We start from the raw sequence: 20,434 nt of genomic DNA, 5'->3' as shown, positions 1-20,434 counted from the left end.
AGCAGCAGAGAGGTAGCACAGGTGTGCGCTGCAGTTAACAGGATCACTTTATTGGACGGGCATTTGCATCTGGTTTTCTCCCATAACCGACTGATGGAGAGGGCCGCCTGCTAGCGCCATGCCCTCCTCACGAGCCCGTGCTAGAGTTGGATTACAATCACTTTGACCAATTCATTAAGAGGAAAGATTAGCCAGGTAGGTCCAACTTGACTGGAGCGCTCCACCGTTCCATTATCCATTAGGTAAATAAATACTTTAAATCCTGACATTTATGATAGGGAGAGAGATTTTTCAGAGGGCAAAGTTTTGTTTTTTTTATCAAGTATAAGCCGGTGTCCGCGTGATTCAGAGAAGCATGTGAATTTGCGTGAAGCTTTCATACGCTTCCAAGTTTGTTGATTGTTATAGATCACTATTTTGCTGATTTAGTTCTTCACTCCCTGCTGCCATAGTCTTATGTGATATGTCTGGAAAAAAATCACACGACTACATTAAGTCACAATCTGTTCTGCCAACAATACGACGCCAATAGTGGGATCACCTTGAGGGAAAATCACTACACGGATAGGGACTTGAGTGTCTGTGGTATTCAATAGTGAGTTTATAGTGACCTTATTGTGCTTTATGGTATTTTTTTTTTTTTATCGCTATAATCTTTTTTATAATATTCCTTTAGCGAACGGTGGCACTAGTAAGTAAGTTTATACTGACCTTTCTATTTTGTTCTATAGTATCACTATAGGATTTTCTATGGTATGTTTTTTTTTTTTTTTTTTCAACCTATAGCAGCTCCACGATATTTTAAAGTTGCTGTGATTTTTGTATAGTATCATTCTAAAATGTACACAGGATTAGCCTGCCATACTTTATAGTAAGTAGAGACCCCATTGAATCTTAGTTGATCATTCAATCATTCATTCATGCATTAACTGAATATATAATGCATATTATTAATAATTAAATAATTGATTCATCCATTAATTGGTTATATTATGCATATTATACATATACTTAAATGGCTTACGCATAATATGCATAATGTATTTAATGCATATTTATATATAGCCTATGTAATATACTGTATAATAATTTATATTACAAGTTTAAATACATATCAATTTGATATATTATTACATATATTGTATGTTATGTATGTTATATTTATAATAAGCATAATGTATTAAATATATAACACAATCTGCTACTACTACTCTACTACATATTGTATATTTACATGAATATTAACATAATTCACATTCATTCATTTGTTGATGATGCCAACAGTGCTGTAGGCTTAGCCTGCTCTTACATATCCAGTGAATAATTCTATTGAACTGCCAGTTGATGAATGAGATGAAATATGATTTTCACACACATGTCTTCCTGTCAGCCTCTTCCCCTGATGGCTTTCTTCCATCAGCTGCGACTTCTCCTCTGGAAAAACAGCCTTTGTGTCATCAGACAGCCAGTAAGTCACATCCAAGCACACTGGACCTCTCTTATTTGTATAGAAGCACAAGAATCCATATTGAAAAGACTAATTTTAGCATATACACACCAATAATCACAACAATTATCACTTTTTCACCAAATGTAATAAAAGTACAGGATTTCTTCTTGTTATTGATGTGGAGAGAAATCAAGAATTCACAGTGTAAAGCAGTGATTACTGACACAAGTGGTAAAAGGACAAAACAAGACCAGATCCTCCATATTTTAGGGATATTGGAGCATTAATCATTCAAAATGGATATTGGAAATGAACTCATCATATATTGAATATTAGTGTGCATTGAGTGCTGTGTTGTTTTCTAATGCAGTCTGTTGTGTCTTGTAGGGATGGTCACTGACTCTCATCATCTGGCCCCTGGTCATCTTCATCATCCTGGCCATCACCCGCAACCAGTTCCCCCCGCAGATGAAAGACTCATGTAGGTGTCGCTTTTTGCACTCTCTAAAACTGGAGGTGGTGATATTCATAGAGAGAAATGTCTTGGTCTAGGTCTACTAGAGGTGGGGACTCGAGTCACCTGACTTGGACTCAAGTCAGACTCGAGTCCCAGATTTAATTGCTTGAGACTTGATGCATGAAGAGAAGACTTGACACTGGACACTTGACTTGGGTTCTGGTGACTTGGGACTTAACTCTGACTTGTGCTTTGATGACTTGAAAAGGTTTCTAAAGTCTTGACTTGTGATCTTGTGTTTGTGTAAATGACTTAGATTGAAAGTGATGAGATTTGTTCCAGCAGACGACTGAATTTAAATTCTGTTTTCTGAATTTGTATGGAATGATTGAATTTATTGAAGTTGAAACTGATTATAGAAATCAAACTCATGATGCTTATCCTATTGAAACCATATTGCATTGAAAAGTCCTAGATATTTTGTTTTTTTTAAGATATTAAATTGATACTGGACTCTTGATTTGTTCTGACTTGACTTGCTGTTCTACATTTAGACTTGAGACTTGACATTAATGACATGGTCTTGACTTGGTGTTCTACATTTAGACTTGTACCTCAAGACTTGAGACTGACTTGGGACTTGAGTGAAGTTGACTTGGTCACACCTTTGAGGTCTATGTTTTGCAAATGTCAAGGTATAATCAATATGGGCCATGTTGTAATTACAGAGGAATATTATATCTGTTCTGTCTGTATGTCTACAGTGTTTCTCCAGAGTTTTACAGCAAATATTTATTGGCAGTCATCCCATTGAAAACATCTAAAACAGGCTCAACATGTTATCATATGCTTTCAGATTATTTTGAAATGACAATGGCAACTTGTGATGAAGAAAAACACAACTGGCTTCAACTGTGTGAACGAAATCTTGACTTGACAAAGAAAGCAGGATGTTTCTTTTGCGTCTTAGAAAATAAATAGTGATCTCTGCATACCGCACACCACGGACATTCCAGTTTCACAATCCCAGTAAACAGTGAGAAAGGAAACCTGAATAGCCTCTATGGTCTGCGCCTGTCCCCTATCTCTACCGCATTAACACTGTGTTTGCGCTCTTTTACTTTTTAACCCAAATTGACTGAGAGCTTATTGCTTGCAACAAATAGCAGTTGGGAGTTAGATGCCTTGCTCAAGGGCTTCTCAGAGTTCCTCAAGCTCAGCTCTCTAACACAGTGATTCTCAAACTTTTTCATATCAAGGACCAGTTTAGTCCACATTATGGCCCCATTTTATGAGATTTTGTCTCTCAGACCCAAATCGGAGAATATTTTTATTGTTAGATATGATTTTGTCCAGAATTCCATGACTATCTGTATTGTAGGTAGAGAGATAACAGTGAACCTATGATCAAAACAGTCATTCTTCTAGATTCTCAACTTCTTGTAAATGAAATAATGGTGAAGTCTAACAATTCATCAATTTGCTGGGGACCCCCTGGAACCTCCTCAAGGACCCCTGGTGGCCCCCGGACTCCATTGAGAACCACTGCTCTAACAATTAGTTTACAACCTCCTCTCCCATATTTATTTAAGTCTCTTTGAATAAGAGTATGAGTAAAATGAAAAGCAGCTCCTAGCTTTGCAGGGTATGACTATAACCAATTAACCCTCCCACTTTTGTCCCCGCAATCTTTTTTTTGACGGATCAAATTCAATAGATGTAACATGATAAGCCGGCTTGCCCTAATGCAAAACCCCAGAGAGTCAATCTGAACAATGGGTCATGTGAAGTCTGGTTGTGTTTTTTTTTTTTTTATTCTTTATGGAAGCTGACATAGTAGTGGGCCGCACCCCAAACAGGCAACAACATTATCTATCTGCTCAGACTGAACCAGAGCTCCCTGATAAAGTGATGAGCAGGGCTGGAACCAGGTAGTGTGACAGCCTTGTGACTCACTATGCTACAGACACAGTCTAATGTGGCCTCAGGGGACGTGACAGTTCAGGAGAAGCTTTCAAAGTGGGTCAGTGTCTTTCACAGAGATAGTGCTTTTACAGCAGATAATACAGGTTTTACAGAAATAAACCATAAGCATTGTCCGTCAACCCGCTCCTGACACCTCCTGTAATTGTTTAGAGGCAGGTGCTGTGATTTCATGGTTGGAAAACATCTTTCAGGATGGAAAGATCACATGTTTTGCTGTCCTGCTACTTGGATGGACAGTAATATTGCTCTTAAGCACTTAAGTGTGACATCCTTCTCGGTTTCGGTGCCTCTCCACTTTTCATTTATGGTCTGTAATGAGTGCCAGTTTAAATACTAGATATTATGAAGAGGGGATAATGCAGGTATTGTAGCCAGTCTTCAAATGCAGAGATTAAATGATAGGGAGCAAATAAGATGCAGGTTTTGCGTCATTCGAAGTCCAGCGATGCCAATCTGCAATCTGTGTGAGAAAATTCATATCAATTTGTAGCAGCGTTTTGTGAGCGTTTTTGCAATTTCAGTACATTGGCGCTCCAGCGATGTAAATTGCTCTCTTCAATGCCGTTTGTTTGCTATGTACTTTGCTGTTTGATTATATGCGGTGGACTGTCTTGAGTGTGCGGCGTTAACCTGCAGTTGTGAGCTGATTCATGTCTTCAAAGGCAGGGCAAGTTTATGTACTCAAGGGTTCATAATGACTTTAGTCATGATAAAGTGAGGTTAAGCACTATTTACCAAGCTATTCTTCTCCCACCAGGAAACGTGTTGCGTAAAGACGAAGCATTGATTTCTGATAGAATATTAACAGCAGTGAATACCAGGGAGATACCATGCCCAGTCCCCATGGCTTTGACTGACTGGAACCTGGCTTTTTGTGCTTTTCACCTCTTTCATTCTTTGTTCAGAATTAATGTTTGTTTATAAGGAATATGTTTCTACTCCACAGCTGAAAAATTAATGGTCTCTTTATTCATCCTCTCTGTGATACTGGCATTTTATTGAAAAGGCACTCAAACCATACTTAAATTTCAAATATGTTTACACTGTAAACATATATATGTGTACACTGTAAATATATATATGTTTTTTGCCAATTTAGGTATCTAGACTCAAGAAAAATGGTAACACTTTACTTGAATTGCTCATAAGGCATTATTAGGCACCGTAAGCACATTATAATCACATTGTGAGTACAAGATAAATATTATAATTATAACATGATAAACACAATGTGCAAAACATTCAGGGGGTTTAGTACTTCTTAGGGCAACTGATATTCATGATATTAAAATGAATGCCATTTTCTGATGTTATCCTGATTATAATGTAAGAAATGTTTATCCCTGCTTCTAATGGGCTATATTTTAACTCACTTGAAGTAAAGTGTGACTGAAAAAATTCTCTTACTGAATGTTATTTCCTCACTCAAATTAACTGACCAATGACAGCATCTTTCTATAAGCTTCTTCACTACAGCAACGTCTTGTCTCGTCTCTTGCAGGCTATGTGGGACCCCGGAACCTACCCAGCACAGGCTTCTTCCCTTTCCTGCAGACCCTCATGTGCAACATAGACAGCAACTGCCATAACAAATCACGCCTGGTGACCCCCCAAGCATCCAAGTCCAAACACAGTTCCGGAAGGTACCGCCGCTCATCAGTCGAGTTTTTACATTATCTGTTATCTGACATGTACTGGGCTAAGACCCATTAGTCTGAGGGTGTTTTCACACTTGGTCTATTTCAGCCTCTCCAGTGGACTGAGTTCAATGACTCAGCAATTTTTTGTGCATATGTGAACACGCCAAATGAACTCAGACCCTCTAAAACGAACCAAACTCAGACCACCTCAGTTCGTTTGTGCTCCGTTTTGTGGTCTAATCGATTCCAATTAAAAAGAGAACTGAGTCCTCTTGTAAGTCCACTTACATTGTGAACACAAAGAGGACTGAGTTCATATGCAGCTGTTGTTATTTCATTTTCAGATTTTTTAATGGTTTTTTTTCAGTTGAATTTTAAAGTTAAAGTGAATAAACTGAATAAAGTGAATAAATTCAAAAATGCACAGGCATCAATCTGGAAATCAAATTATGAGATTTAAGGTTTGAATTCATCAGCAATGATTTGAACCCTAATTCCCAACGTTGCAGATTAAGGATTATTGAAGTTATGATTTCAAGCAACTCTACTTCTTCTGTAGTGCTACATGAAACCTTCACATCCTAAACCTATGCCATACTAAGGTCTGCTCACTAGAGTAACAATAATACCAAGGTTACTATACTGGGAACAGATTGTTCAACATTGGTAAAACACAATCATACGAAAATTTCAGTGTAAATTTGCAATCGGTTGTGTTCCATTATATCATTATATGGCTATTCTGGTAGGCAAAAAATGCATGAGAACACAATGAATATGTTAGCGATGGAAGGTAGTTTGGCTTGTATAAAGTTGTATGTCAGTATTCTCCATTGGCCTGGCATCATGTAATTGAAAGGAAAAGGCGTGCAGGGGACCCTTGGGTCACGAAGGAGGGACACACCTAAGCGTTGCGGCATCACACAGGAGGTGATTAGTCATTGTCTTCACGGAAAAATACCTCCAGGAAAAAGCCTTCTCACTATAGAAGGCATGCAGATTACAATCCATTTTGTGAGAAGTGAAATTCACCTGTCTGTGAGTCACAAAAGCTGAGAACAAGTCAATATTTCAGACGTGCCATCTTTCCTCTGCCTCTGACAGCAGGTGATTGTCTCTTTTGGGATTCTTTACTGTATTCCTTTTTTTTTAGCGCCGCTCAAAGAAGTTACGTAATAGAAGTTACATAATCCTTTTTCAAACAGAAAATGTTTACCGATGGAAACGCGTCTGCTGCCCTTGTCTCAGTTCGAGCGTTCAATACCCAGAACATCACTCAAGGGAATCTTCTGAGACTTGTTTTCTCCCCTGCTTTTGTCACGTCAGTTGTTGTATTGTCAGTTTGTTCCACAGGCAGGTGTGGAGGTGGCAGGGTGTAGGGCGAGGGTGATGGGAAAAACCTGTTTGTGTAAGGCCGCGGCCACACTGATCTGTTGTTTCTGTCCGTCTCTGTTCATTTCAATTCATTTTCAATGAGAGCTGTCCGTTGTCTGGGCAGCGCTGATGACGCGTCCGTCTCCGTCAGATTTCCGTCCGTTTTGACGGACAGAAAGTTCAACCCAGTTGAACTTTATCTGGACGGACGGATTTGTCACCGCAAATCAGAGGCGTTTTTTTTTAAATAGCGTTGATGTTCTAAAACAACCCAACGGACAGAAATCTATCCGTAGTAATTCTGTCCGTTTTTGTTTGGTTTTTTCTTCCCCCCTTTTGTCCGTTCCTGTCACCATACATACCCTTTCCATTTACATTGGCAGTTATTATATAAGTAATAAATTAGTTTCTTTGTTCAGATGCTGAGTCTGTCATGAATACATGAAAGGAACACGAACAAAGCTTCACCATATTTCTCATTCTCTCACATCGACGTCTACACATTAAAGGAATAGTTCACCCCAAAATGAAAAGTCAGGCATTATCTGCTCACCCAGGTCATTTGAAACTCCTTTGAAACTCGTACACAGCGAGTTAGACCTTGTCGATCCATCTCAGCCTTCTCCCAAGCTATTGAAGTTAACATAACAAAAAAAGAAAGAAAGAAAAAAACAAGATGACAGACTCGTGGACGTTTCCCTACACCATCACCTTAGCTGATGTTCTCGTGATGTTTCTCCCGATTTTCATGGTTCAAATTTAACATGGATAATTTCGGTGTTAATATTCTCATCAGTTAATGGGTCAGTTGACCACTGGGCCATTCTGACAAAAACTTGGTGTAATCCTTTAAGCGACAACCCCAAACCAAAGACCAGCCTTCAACAAATGCCTCCGCACACCAAAACCCAGTAGAAGCACTCCATCCTCTCTTCTTCAAAGCATTAAGCAGTATCCTTATAATAATGTATTTGGGGAAAAATGGGTGAGGAAACCCTGCACTGTCTCATCCACTCCTTCTGACTTTGCATGACAGCTTGAGCCTCCTGCCGAAGGGTTCCCCCGTGGCGAAAATACTTGAGAACGGAGGTTTTCTCCGCTCAGCATTGTTCAAGGACTCCAACGAAGATCCTACAGCGCTGTTGGAGTTCCTGGAGACTTTGAGTAAGTTATCTTCCTACAATCAGAGACACGTTTTCATTGCTTCCTGTGAAGTTTGACTTCAGTTTTGGTTGGAGATTACATTAAGGCCACAGATCCCCTTTTGATAAGATTTTGTCCTAGGAACCCTAATGGAAGGAATTGACTTTTGATTTAATATTGAGTTGTATAACTCTACACCGTACATGGGAAGATAATACTGGTGAATGAAACCTATGATTAGAGTAGTCTTTATTATATATTTTGTAATTGTGAATTTAGTTTCTAGCTTCTCATTTCACTTCCCCAACCTATTGTTGTTCCATCTTTGCTCACTTCCCCACCCCATTTTTTCTTTTGAAATATGTAATTACATGAGACAATTCAACATGTTAGCAATGGCCAATCTTGTGGTTTTGTTTTATTGAGTTAAGTTCTGTAAGGTGACTATCCAATTAAGTTACCATTGGTTTAGCTGCAACTCCATTAATAGCAAGCAGTGTTTTAACAAAGTGTTTTTGTGTTGAAGGTACAACTCACCAAGGAAAGCCTCACAATGCATCTCTCATGAACGGCGTCAGTAGCTCTCCTCTGGGAGATCAGGTGGGTATTATTAAGATAATGGGAGGAACCAAAATCCTCAGAAAAAAGAAGAGCCATTGTTAGCAGCAGATGGATCAGGACTTGATTTCTTCCCACCGTGATGAAAAGAGGAAAACACTAACAGGCTTACAGGAAGGCTTCAAAGGGCTTATTTTGAATAAAAGGTCTATTTCTTTTGTCACCTTTATTGTATGAGTGTAAGTTTGAGGAATAGTTTGAGGAATATGATAGAGGACATGCTGGAGTAGTAGTAATAGTGATTCTGGTAGGGATACAATTTCAATTCAATTTAATTTAGTAGAAATATGTATCCCCTTGGACACATATTTATTCATAAATACTTTCTAAAACAATGTTGCAAAGTGCTAGTAGAAAAAAGCAAATTAAACAGTATTTATAGCTGCTACCAGTAGAATTGAAATTTTTATGTATTTCCCACATGTCCTACTTGTAATTACAACTAAGAGGCTGACATGAATGTTTTTTCACAGTCAGCAGGTTGTATTTACGATAAATCTAATATGACCTGAACGCAACATGAAGCACTTCCTTTCAGTCAATCCTGCACAACTCGCAGGGAATCGTACTAAATGTATTAATTAATTTGAGAATGATATATTGAGTTAAATATTCTACATGACATACACATAACAACAACCGTGGCAACACCAAAAAATAACCATAATAATAATGACAACGTGGAATGAATATATTAATACAAAAATTAAAGGCCAAGTGCAAAATTTACATGATAAATAAAGGTAACATTTCAAAAGCAAATTCATAAAAAAAAACGTTGATAGTTATATTTTGTATAATGCTGGTGCTTTACATGCCTTTGACCCAGATGCTTGGTATTATGTGACCGAGGGTGTATTGTGTGGACTGCGAACAATAGTTGTATGGTGCCCGTATTTGTACAGTCAGACATGATGTTTGTTAGTAGATAGAGCTGTAGAAATATGTTGTTAACTATAAGTGTTCATGAATACAATTGTCATTGTAACTGTGAATAATGTGGTTCAAAGGTACAATCACCACTTAGGCTCAGAAAATCAGACTCAGTTGAATTAACCTGTTTTATGAAAAGGATCAGTTTACGGCTCAATTTATGGACACATGACATATTAAGATACCATTAGGAATATGACACCCACTCTGACAAAATGATTGCTGGCATGAATCTACAATTCAAAACTGAATATCGGAAGCCATCTTGAGCCATTACTTCCAAAGTAATACTTTATAGTAGGTATCAAATGTCCTCCACCACCACCACACTTGGTGAACTTAGAAGAAGGAAAACCTTATTGAATGCATTTGGCCTCTCATAGCCTTCATCAGGGTAAATAACATTTGTAAAATATTGGGAAATATACATGACGCAACATTTTCTTCCAAAAATAGCTAACATTTCTGAATGAATGCCTTTATATCATGATGTGAAATAATGCACACCCGTTTATGCCTACTTGTATTAACAAATCTGAATCCACATGCAACCCTTGCAGGAGGCCTTGCATGCCATGCTGGAGTCAATGAACCTATTGAAGAGGTCCATCTGCACCTTGGCTCTTCCCATGATGAACACGTCCTCCCTCAACCCAGTCACCTTTGCTGTGGTCACCTTCTGCAAGTCCAATGACACTCTGCTGGAAGTTTCCATCATCACACTCAACAAGGTGTGTGTGTGTGTCTGTGTTTTCTAACCTTTATTTATCCAGGGAAAGTCAACTGAGCACCATGCTCTTTTCCAACACCTTGCTTCATATTCACATTTTTACACACATTCACACCTCATGATACCCAGTAAACAATCTTCTACTGTTGGTGATTGAGCAGCTGCACTGGAGCAGGTGGTCAAAGTAATACACCAAGTAGTTAATATCGTATCGTGATGTTTGCCTCATGATTTTTTCATAAGAAAAGTTCATCTATGCTTCTAATGGTAGGCTCCATGCTAACACTTTAGCATACGCTATGTTGAATGATAGTAGGCTCCATGCTAACACTTTAGGATACGCTATGTTGAATGATAGTAGCGTCATGCTAACACTTTAGGATACGCTATGTTGAGTGATAGTAGCTCCATGCTAACACTTTAGCATACGCTATGTTGAATGATAGTAGCGTCATGCTAACACTTTAGGATACGCTATGTTGAATGATAGTAGCTCCATGCTAACACTTTAGGATACGCTATGTTGAGTGATAGTAGCTCCATGCTAACACTTTAGGATACGCTATGTTGAATGATAGTAGCGTCATGCTAACACTTTAGGATACGCTATGTTGAATGATAGTAGGCTCCATGCTAACACTTTAGGATACGCTATGTTGAGTGATAGTAGCGCCATGCTAACACTTTAGCATACGCTATGTTGAGTGATAGTAGCTCCATGCTAACACTTTAGCATACGCTATGTTGAGTGATAGTAGGCTGCATGCTAACACTTTAGCATACGCTATGTTGAATGATAGTAGGCTGCATGCTAACACTTTAGCATACGCTATGTTGAATGATAGTAGGCTCTATGCTAACACTTTAGCATACGCTATGTAGAGTAGAGTGATTGTAGGCTCCATGCTAACACTTTAGCATACACCAGGTTGAGTGATAGTAGGCCACTAGCATTATCTCAAAAGTGAGGAAATGCGAACTTGTAGTAGCTCTAAAGCTAAAAGGTAAGCAATTTTAAATGGTAAATGGCCAAATCTGGCCGTTTCATGATGTATTCCTTGAAATGCCTGTTTAATGGCACATCACTGGTAGTTGTTGAGGGAGGGAAAAGCACTACTCATTTACTATCCCCACCCATATTTGCCCAGCTGGTTTAGGGAATTCAAATTGATGATCTGAGGCTACTACCGCCTTTATGTGTGTGTGTGTGTGTGTGTGTGTGAGAGAGAGAGAGAGAGAGAGAGAGAGAGAGAGTGTTTGCATGCACTCTGTGTATGTATACTTGCTGTTATCAGGATAGTGTAATGGCGGTAGCTTCAAATATACACATTTAACTACACAGGTTTTAGTTACAACTCAAATTTTGCAGCCACATTGGCTTTGTCGATTCTGAACTTGCCTTACTTTGGTTGTCAGGTGCTGACGGAGCTGATGCTGAGCAACCCCAGCGAGATGGCGACGGCGGTCGGGATGGCGGTGTTGGTGTACGATCAGCTGCAGAATCAGAGCTCGCTGTGGGAAAGCTTTCTGACCATTCCCCAGATCCTCTCTCCCACCTCTCAAGAGCAAGCGCTGGACGACACAGAGGCACTGCTCACCAACTTACAGGGGTAAGGCACTCTCTGGGAAAGAACAGTGCAAGGAGCAGCATGCTGACAGGAATGAAAAAGGATGATTGAATCAGGCAGTTATATGGAGGAAAAACGGTTTCCAAAAAGGTGTTTTGCAACCAGTCAGTGTTGTCCACCTCTGATATGATGGAGGTTCCTCCCTGACCACAGCTACATAAAAACAGTCTATAAAACCTGCGATCAAATTTTATTTTCTTTGCAAATTTTATTTATTCACCTAATTGCTTAAATGCCTAATGTATCCCAGAGTTTCTCCTACCATTGAATAGGTGTTGTGGGTCACCACAGGACCCTGACAACAATACAGTTCTAGGGGAAACACGGAATCCTAGTATTTTTTTGACATAGAACAAGGTCAAATTTAGACAAAAGACAAAAAAGGCAAAAAGAACAATTATTGGAAACTTGGCAACAGTATAAAATATCAGTATTGGTATTGATCCTCAAAAACCCATATCAGGCCAGCCCTATTAGCATTAGTGCTGTCAGGTGATTGATGCATAGTCTATCTCATTATGAACATTAAATGATTTTTCCCCATGGTCTCTCTAGTGCTATACATGTCATCCAGGAGAGTTTCCCTGAGTCAGGTGCCTCAGTCTCCACGGTGCACACAGCACTTGCTGCAGGCATCAACCTGATCCACTATGTTCAGAAGTGGCCTGGCAGAGGTAACTATGCAACGTCACCTGTAGTGTGCATACTGTACATTCCCATGTTTCAGCCAAGATATTCCACATTCTTGAAGGTTATTTTTTGAAATGGTACGAAGGTGTATGAAGTTGTTATAGATAGGCAGGATAAATTACAATGTAATGATAATCATAGGGAATAAGAAGTACTGTGATCAATTTGGTAAATAAATTTCAACTCAGCCAGGAAAAGTTTGATGTTGATTTCTAACACAAAGAAATTGAGAAATGCAATTTTCAGTTGCACTGGTCCTTTAATAGGCCAAATCATCAAGGAAAGGAACGACATTCATTTCATATTATAACAACTCAGGGAAAATACTGGTGAAATACCAGCCCTCTTATCTCCTCTGCTGATAGGCTATCATGGTGCATCATCTTATAGTTTTATTTGAATCTACCTAGATGTCTCCATCACGCTCGGAGATGTTGTCACGTTACAAAATGACTCAGTAAGCGAAGTGGTCAGACCTGTTCTACAGAATGTCAGGATACCACTAGACAAGGTATGTGCCACCCTGAGTTTTTAAATATCCTCCTCACATATCCGAGAAGTAGACATGTCAAGGCATCAGGTTCTTTCTGAGGTGTCATGTGTTGGAATGAAGTAACCGTGGTTTTGCTTGTAGTGGAGATTGTGTGGGTATTGCATATTGCAAGGCTAAATGTTTCAGCAGCGTGTTGGCAGCTGCCTCCTCCAAGGCTGCCAGCAGTGGCCCTGCCCACTCTGTCTTACACTCAGGGAACAAGTCTCTTTTATCTGAATGTGAATTAAAAACAAATCTGAATCACGAAAATCAAATTAGAAAGTACAATTAAAAGTTAAATTCAATAATAATCCCATTCAGTTTCAAGTGATTGCATTTAATTTCAAAATGGGCGTTACAAATTAAATTTTTGAATTCATTCATTCAACAAATCCACTGATAATTCAGGGAGTGGGAGTGAATAATTGATTTCCTCATACTAGAGTAACCTCCAAACTTGGTGCCTTGCCATGTCTACTTCTCAAATATGCAGGGATACTTCAAGAATTTCTCAGTTTTTTTCCAGAAAGCAGCTCTTGTTTTCTATACCCTCTAAGCCAAAGCAGCATTCTTTTACAATTCTTTTACTATTTTTGGGCATACCGCATGAATTAGCCCTCAAATGAATCACAAAATTATTACAAATATGACTGAACTTCTCTCATACAAAGCTCTCTTCCTGGCCCTAGGCTATCGGCCTGACGCTGGACAGAGACACGGTGCGCTCCTACCTGTGTGACAACAGCAGCAACCCGATGTGGCTCACAGTGGCGTGCGGTACAGGCACTGTGGACATGCTGCTGGGCTGGATCAGCCCCGACAAGGTGGCCAAGCAGGTACGGTACGAGTACGATGGAGATGTTATGATCGTCAACGAAGACGCTCACAGACAACAACAGTAAGCAGAGCTGTTTGTTGATGTGGGCTGGTGGCGCCTTACCTTTCTCCTTTTCTTTTTTTTCCTCCCAGTGTGGATGATAAAGCATAAACTTTCTCTCACTTTCTCTTCAACAACAAGAACTTAGATTTAGGTTCTTCATCTATTCGTTTGCTCGGACTGCTACCATAAAGTGATGTATAGCAATATCTATGCATAGCTAAATCATTTTATGATGGTAAGACAACGCATACTCAGCATTTTACACTAAAGTACATTGTTGTGTAAGCAGTAGAGCTGCAACGATTAATCGATTAGTTGTCAACTATTAAATTAATCGCCAACTATTTTTATAAACGATTAATCGGTTTGAGTAATATTTTAAGAAAAATGCGTAAAAATTCTCTGATTCCAGCTTCTTAAATGTCAATATTTTCTGGTTTCTTTACTCCTGTATGACAGTAAACTGAATATCTTTGGGTTGTGGACAAAACAAGACATTTGAGGACGTCATCTTGGGCTTTGGGAAACACTGTTTGACATTTTTCACCATTTTCTGACATTTTATAGACCAAACAACTAATCGATTAATCGAGAAAATAATCTACAGATTAATCGACAACGAAAATAATTGTTAGTTGCAGCCCTAGTAAGCAGTGCTTATAGCATAGATGCTATAAGCTATGATTGCTAACGGTTTGGTTCCTTGCGATCACTAGCTAGCCAAGTAGCCTAACATACTCTTTCTTTCTTTCTTTCTTTACTGTAACAGTAACTGTAACAGGTTTCTACAGGGGCTGTTTGGTCTGTTTGGGATGGTATGCTGTTCATGTAGTGTGTGTTGCTGTATGGCTAGGTATTTTTATTTTTTTTGCATCATGTTTGTTTTGCTGTAAGGTGTGGCGAGGTACACTATGTCCTGTGTTTTATATTATGGCAGGATGTCAGTCTGGGGTTTTTCTTGCGGGTGGGGTGAGGGGTGTGTGCAGGTGTGTGTGTGTGTGTGTGAGTGAGTGGCTGGGTCGGTTTTTGGAGAGCGAGTGTGGTTGAATGCGCAGGGTTTTAGGATACTGTGGCTGGTTGTCAGGTGTTTTTTTTTAAGTGAGATGTTTTATTAAAGAACATCAAAAGTGAAAGTCTTTCTTTCTTTCTCTCCCTCTCTCTCTCTCTCTCTCTGTCCTATATACACACACACACACACACACAAACACACACAAACATTCTTTCGCTCTTGCTCCCTCTCTTTTTCTGTATCTCTCTATCTCTCTCTTCCTATCTGTCTCTTGCTCTTTCTTTCTCTCTTGCTATGTCTCTTTGTTTATCTCTACCTCTCCCTTTTTCTATCCATCTCTCACACTTTATTTTTATTACTATCACTCTCTTTTCCTTTCTCTCTTGCTACCTGTGGCTCTCTCACATTCTCTCTCTACCTCGCTGTCTCTCTCTCTCTTTCTCTCTCTCTCTCTCTCTCTCTCTCACACACAGTTTCTCTTTCTTCCTGTCTCTCACTCTCTCACTTTTTCTTTCTCTCTTGCTGTGTCTGTTTCGTTCTACCTCTCTCTCCTTCTTTCTACCTATCTCTCACCCTATCATTTTATGTCTCCCTTTCGTCCTATCACTATCTTTTCCTTTCTGTCTTGCTACCTGTGGCTCTCTCAGTCTCTCTCTCTCTCTCTCTCTCTCTCGCTCTCTCTCTCTCGCACACGCACACAAGCACTCTGTTTCTCTTTCTTCCTATCTCTCTCACTCTGACGCTCTTTCTTTCTCTCTCGCTACTTATCTCTCTCTCTCTATCTCTCCCTCACCATCTCTCTCTCTCTCTTTCTTTTCTCCTTCTCTATCATAATTCTGGAACGCCACCTCCACAAATAATGAGACTCAGAGGTGCACCACACAATTAGCCTGCGACGTGAGAACCATGGTAGCCATAGCAACAGGCAGCACCGATGATGATTGTACTGCAACTCCCAGGTCGCACCTGGGCACACAAACCCCAGGGGCATCCAATTAGTCCCGCCACTAAGCTAGAGTTGTTTTGGTGAGATAATTACCAATCAGAAGCTGTTAGCTAACACGCTCATCCCTCTGTGTACAAGCTCATACTCGGTACATCACATAGTAACGTAGTGATTTAATGTTAGCGAGCATTTGGACACAATGGACATGATAAATGGTGAGGCAGAAGTGGACAGAGGCGTGTGACTCACAGAAAGGGACAGGAGGAGAACAGAAAAACAACCGATTGCACATGCAAGATGTATTTAAATTGAATGATTTGAATTGTATATTCTATATTAATTCCCAGGCCCTCCTGGCATGGAGTAAGCACGTGGCTCCGCGTGATGTGGCCTTCGCCAAAGGACTGCTGCACAGCCTGATGGGAAGTTCAGGCCCAGGAGGCCATGGAGGCGCCAACAACACCAGGTCCCGGCGCAGCATAGACACACAACCACAGAACATCGAGGAGGAGCTGTGAGGACAACAGAATTTTTTTTTTCTACCTTCTGTCCTCTCTAGCTAGGTTTCCATCCAACTGTCAAGCAAAGTTTTGACATGTCACAAAAACTAAAATGTATGAAATTCAGCTTTTCTAACATGAATACCTCATAATTTGCAACAAAAATGCTTGGATGGAAACCCAGCTTCTGTCTCTATTTTACCTGTCTGTCTTTCTCACTCTCTGTCTGTCTGTCTAGACCCCTGAAATGAACCAAACCATTTCAAATCTCTATTTTAAACGTGACCCAAATCTCATGCATCAGCCTCAATGTTTTATATAGCTGTGTATTTAGAGAATGCTAAAAGAGCCAGTAAAGTTGTAGTTAGTGGTACAGTATAAATGTATAGTATCTTCTTTCTATTAAGTCTGGTCTGATGTCTGTCTCATGCATTGGCAGGTTTTTGGCGGTCGGCCAAGTGGTGTTGGATATTCTGAAAAGTGTCCCAGAGGTGGACATGGTTGTCCACAGTGTCCTCAGGACTGGCTTTACCTCCATGAAGACAGCCAATGTGGCCCTAGATACTGTAGAGGGTAAGACTACACAGCGTACATCGCTATCTTGCAATATACATACTAAAGGAAAAATCCATCCTATAACACTTAAACACTGTTAAAATCAGGATATTGTATTGATGTCGTCTCAGTTTCACATGTTTGTCTTGCAAACACTTCCTGCTTTGCAGAAATGATGGACAACGTCTTAAAAGATGCCGGTCACCTCCGAATGACCTTCCTCACATTAATGACAAACCAGTCTGAGGCAAGCGTTTGGATCGGTCGTGTCCTGAACAGTGTGATGGAAGTGGTTATGATGGTAAGCCTAATTTATTTCAGTGATGTTCCTCTCCCTGCTCCCTGTCATTGGTTGTTCACAATACTGCATGTAGCTTGACATGAAGGTATGACACGTGTATGTGGTTGTTGGTCTCTTTCAATCTATCAAGTAATGTCCTTTGCCTCCATTTCACTAGAGTCTGACATCTGAGGAACCTTTAACATGTGAGCGTCTCCTGGGTCCCTTCGAGTGGCTCTTACCCACCCACACTGTGAACATCGAGGTGTGGAGGTCCGTGATCTGCCAAAACAGCTCTGCCCTGCTGCAAGGTCTGCTGATGGACTGGCTGCCTTTGGTTCAGAAGGTAAAGGCTAAAGGTTACCAAGCTGCATTTGATGGTTAAGTTGTTCTGTATGTCTTGGAAGCATATATGGAGTTGAAAGTCCAGGTTGCAGCTTGATCATCTCATTCATAGCAACCTGAATGAATCAATTGTGGTGTAGTTTATCCAGCTGACATCACTTTACACATTTTCCAGCTATGCTTAGAAATTGTGAGGGTGATAAACAAATGACACAATACAATATTGAATATACATGTCTATAGTGTTATTGGCCTGTGTTCTTGGGCTTCTGGATGATAAAGTAGATGGTAAATCGATGGCGAATTGAAGAATGAAGAATGTTTAGAAGATTCTATAGGAGCATGCCAAGAATGAAAAAGCAATTCCAGCTTCAAGTGAGCCTTTGCCATTATAGTTTTGCTTATTTAGGTCATATCACCTGAGAAATCTTCCAGGCATTATTGGAAATTTACGAAGAGTGGACTATATACATTCAGTGTTTTCTTTCCCTGCCAATTCCCTTTTGGTATACAGGTTTAAACTTTGTCTCGGGTTCATTCACATATAATTATGATCCAAAACGTATCACAAATGTGTCAGGAAAGTGCTTTTCAGCGTAGTTGTGTTTTCCCTTTTCTCTCCAGGCACAAGAAATATACAGCGCCCTTCTAGGCCAAGCGGACTACAACGTAACTCTTCCCATGATCCTCTCTGAGTGGCACATGCTGTATAACAACTCTCTGCACTTTGGAGTATTTTTGGAGCGAGTGGCCACGGCGCTGGGTGGAGAAGACTGGAGTGACTGGATGCCAGAGAACAGCACCTACGATGTGACCGGGACTCTTCAACAAAGGTCTTGTGACAGTCTTAGTCATACCTGCAGGGCTTCATTCCACAACACTGTATATCTGATTCACAGAAAAACTTCCGTCCTTATGTTTATTGCTCAATATTTCACCAGAATACAGATGATTATCTAAAATCTTGCTTTATGTAATTAAAACAGCCAATAACTTGATTCTAATTCCATTCCAGTTTTTTTTCTTTCATGCCAACACATTTTATAGCTGTAAGAGACGAATGTCTGATATCTCTCTTCAATTATAGAGCTGCCTTTTCATACAGGGTTTGAGGCCCAGTTCAGAGCAACTGGCCCATGTCTTTGAATGCTGAAATGCACTGAAATGAAACATAAGGGTGCATGGGATGTAGGACCAGTTTTCCTCCATGATGTGTTTTGAATAATCAACACGATGTCTTGTCCTGCATGGTGTCTCTCCCCATTGAACCTCATCAGCAGTGTTGTGTTTTTGTTTTGGTTTCAGTGTTGTCTTGGCCATTGTGAGTTTAGGAGAAAATTTGGAGAAGACCCAACTGTGGCCCCAGGTGAAGAACTACTTCCATATGGTTAACTGGATTATGAATTACAAGCCTGGTGTCACTACTCAGCCAGCAAACTGTGAGTCCCATTCTATTCTATTCTATTCTATTCTATTCTATTCTATTCTATTCTATTCTATTCTATTCTTCTTACATTTAGTAAGTAAACAACATAGCTGTCAGTAAGAATAACTCTGTCTACTATTTGCAGGCAGTCTCTTCAACCACAAACAAGTTAGCACAGTACAGATCAGATGCTGCTGTTACTGCAATTCATTTTTAATGGTCCTATCATCAATTCCCCAGAACCAAATTTTAAATTTAAACAGTGAGACAGCCAAGAGTGAAAATGAGGAAGGGAAACATTTTTTGCACCATCTATCAGAATTTTTACGTTATCATCCAAACTTCATCTACCATCTACCAGTCATTGTAGCCGAAGGAATAATAAATCTTGTTACTCATTTTTTGATCCATTTTTTTCTGAGCCAAACCCTGACTGAAATAGACTAATTGTCAGGCAAAAGAGCTTTCCTATGTTTGTAATAAATAACAAGAGTTTGTCAGCCTGTTTTTTTTTCCGAAGTTCCTAAAGTTCTGAAATGATTATTGCAGTGACTTTTTTGTGTGTGAAATCATGTCTTGTTTTTGTGTCTTTGTGTACACTAATTACAAAACTCCATTGGCATTTCTAAATATTAATCCTAATTAATATACAATCATTAAACTGTGACTGACAAAGAAGGAATGGCAAATTGACATTTTTATCATACCTCATTCTATACATATGGTCCTGTATATTAATTGATAGAGCATGTCACTGGGATTGTATAATGAAGCTCACTTTTGACTGCAGACATTGCTGCTAAAAATACAGGTAGAGTAGGTTGAGGAAAATATCTCACCAAATGAAATCAAATTTATTCATAAAGTGCTAAAACAAGTTTACAGTTGCAATTGCAAGATATGAGGTAAATGTGTGTGTGTGTGTGTGTGTGTGTGTGTGTGTGCATGTGTATTATATGTTTTTTTTCCCCTTCAGGTTCTGTTGATATCAACACCTTAGCTATTCTTTGTGACACTGGGTTCAACTGGCCACAGTTTGTTCAAGGTACAGCTCAGGCTGTGATGTCACTTCCAACCAGCCAAGATGTCCTGATCAAGTAAGTGGCAGTTTGTTAGTGATAGTCTTATTGAATGTGAAGCAGATGCATAATGCATATATGTGCTTTGAAATGAATTATTCTTGTGTTAAGGTTCTATTATTGGCCTTTTAAATGTTGACAGTCATCTGGAAAATTGGATTCAGTGGAAACAACTATTTAATTAAAAGAACAACATCATCATTAAAGATTGGTGTTTGTTATTTTGTAATGTG

General features: G+C 39.5%; 1 protein-coding gene across 2 annotated transcripts in view; it reads left to right on the top strand.

Annotated features, from left to right (window-relative positions):
* The window catches only part of abca12 (ATP-binding cassette, sub-family A (ABC1), member 12), an 81,118-nt gene continuing 60,684 nt past the window's right edge, over positions 1-20,434 (top strand). Inside the window, exons 1-18 of one of the 2 annotated variants that reach the window (XM_071524907.1) lie at positions 1-195; positions 1,391-1,468; positions 1,838-1,931; positions 5,395-5,536; positions 7,944-8,071; positions 8,577-8,650; positions 10,162-10,332; positions 11,748-11,941; positions 12,515-12,633; positions 13,060-13,160; positions 13,871-14,017; positions 16,364-16,530; positions 16,956-17,089; positions 17,242-17,372; positions 17,530-17,697; positions 18,321-18,529; positions 19,002-19,135; positions 20,099-20,219. In XM_071524907.1, the coding sequence (XP_071381008.1) occupies positions 1,403-1,468; positions 1,838-1,931; positions 5,395-5,536; positions 7,944-8,071; positions 8,577-8,650; positions 10,162-10,332; positions 11,748-11,941; positions 12,515-12,633; positions 13,060-13,160; positions 13,871-14,017; positions 16,364-16,530; positions 16,956-17,089; positions 17,242-17,372; positions 17,530-17,697; positions 18,321-18,529; positions 19,002-19,135; positions 20,099-20,219 (2,300 nt within the window). In that variant the 5' untranslated portion in view covers positions 1-195; positions 1,391-1,402. Of the gene's footprint in view, positions 243-1,390; positions 1,469-1,837; positions 1,932-5,394; positions 5,537-7,943; positions 8,072-8,576; positions 8,651-10,161; positions 10,333-11,747; positions 11,942-12,514; positions 12,634-13,059; positions 13,161-13,870; positions 14,018-16,363; positions 16,531-16,955; positions 17,090-17,241; positions 17,373-17,529; positions 17,698-18,320; positions 18,530-19,001; positions 19,136-20,098; positions 20,220-20,434 lie in introns of both variants that reach the window. The other variant, XM_071524908.1, reaches the window with a different exon arrangement.

The sequence above is a fragment of the Centroberyx affinis genome, unplaced genomic scaffold, assembly GCF_046629955.1.
Source record: "Centroberyx affinis isolate AG114_WGS23_722 - 3 ecotype Tasmania unplaced genomic scaffold, CSIRO-AGI_Caff_v1 ptg001246l_1, whole genome shotgun sequence".
NCBI lineage: Eukaryota > Metazoa > Chordata > Actinopteri > Beryciformes > Berycidae > Centroberyx > Centroberyx affinis.
The sequence above is the reverse complement of the archived record's forward strand: the minus strand, read 5'-3'. Positions and strand labels throughout refer to the sequence as shown.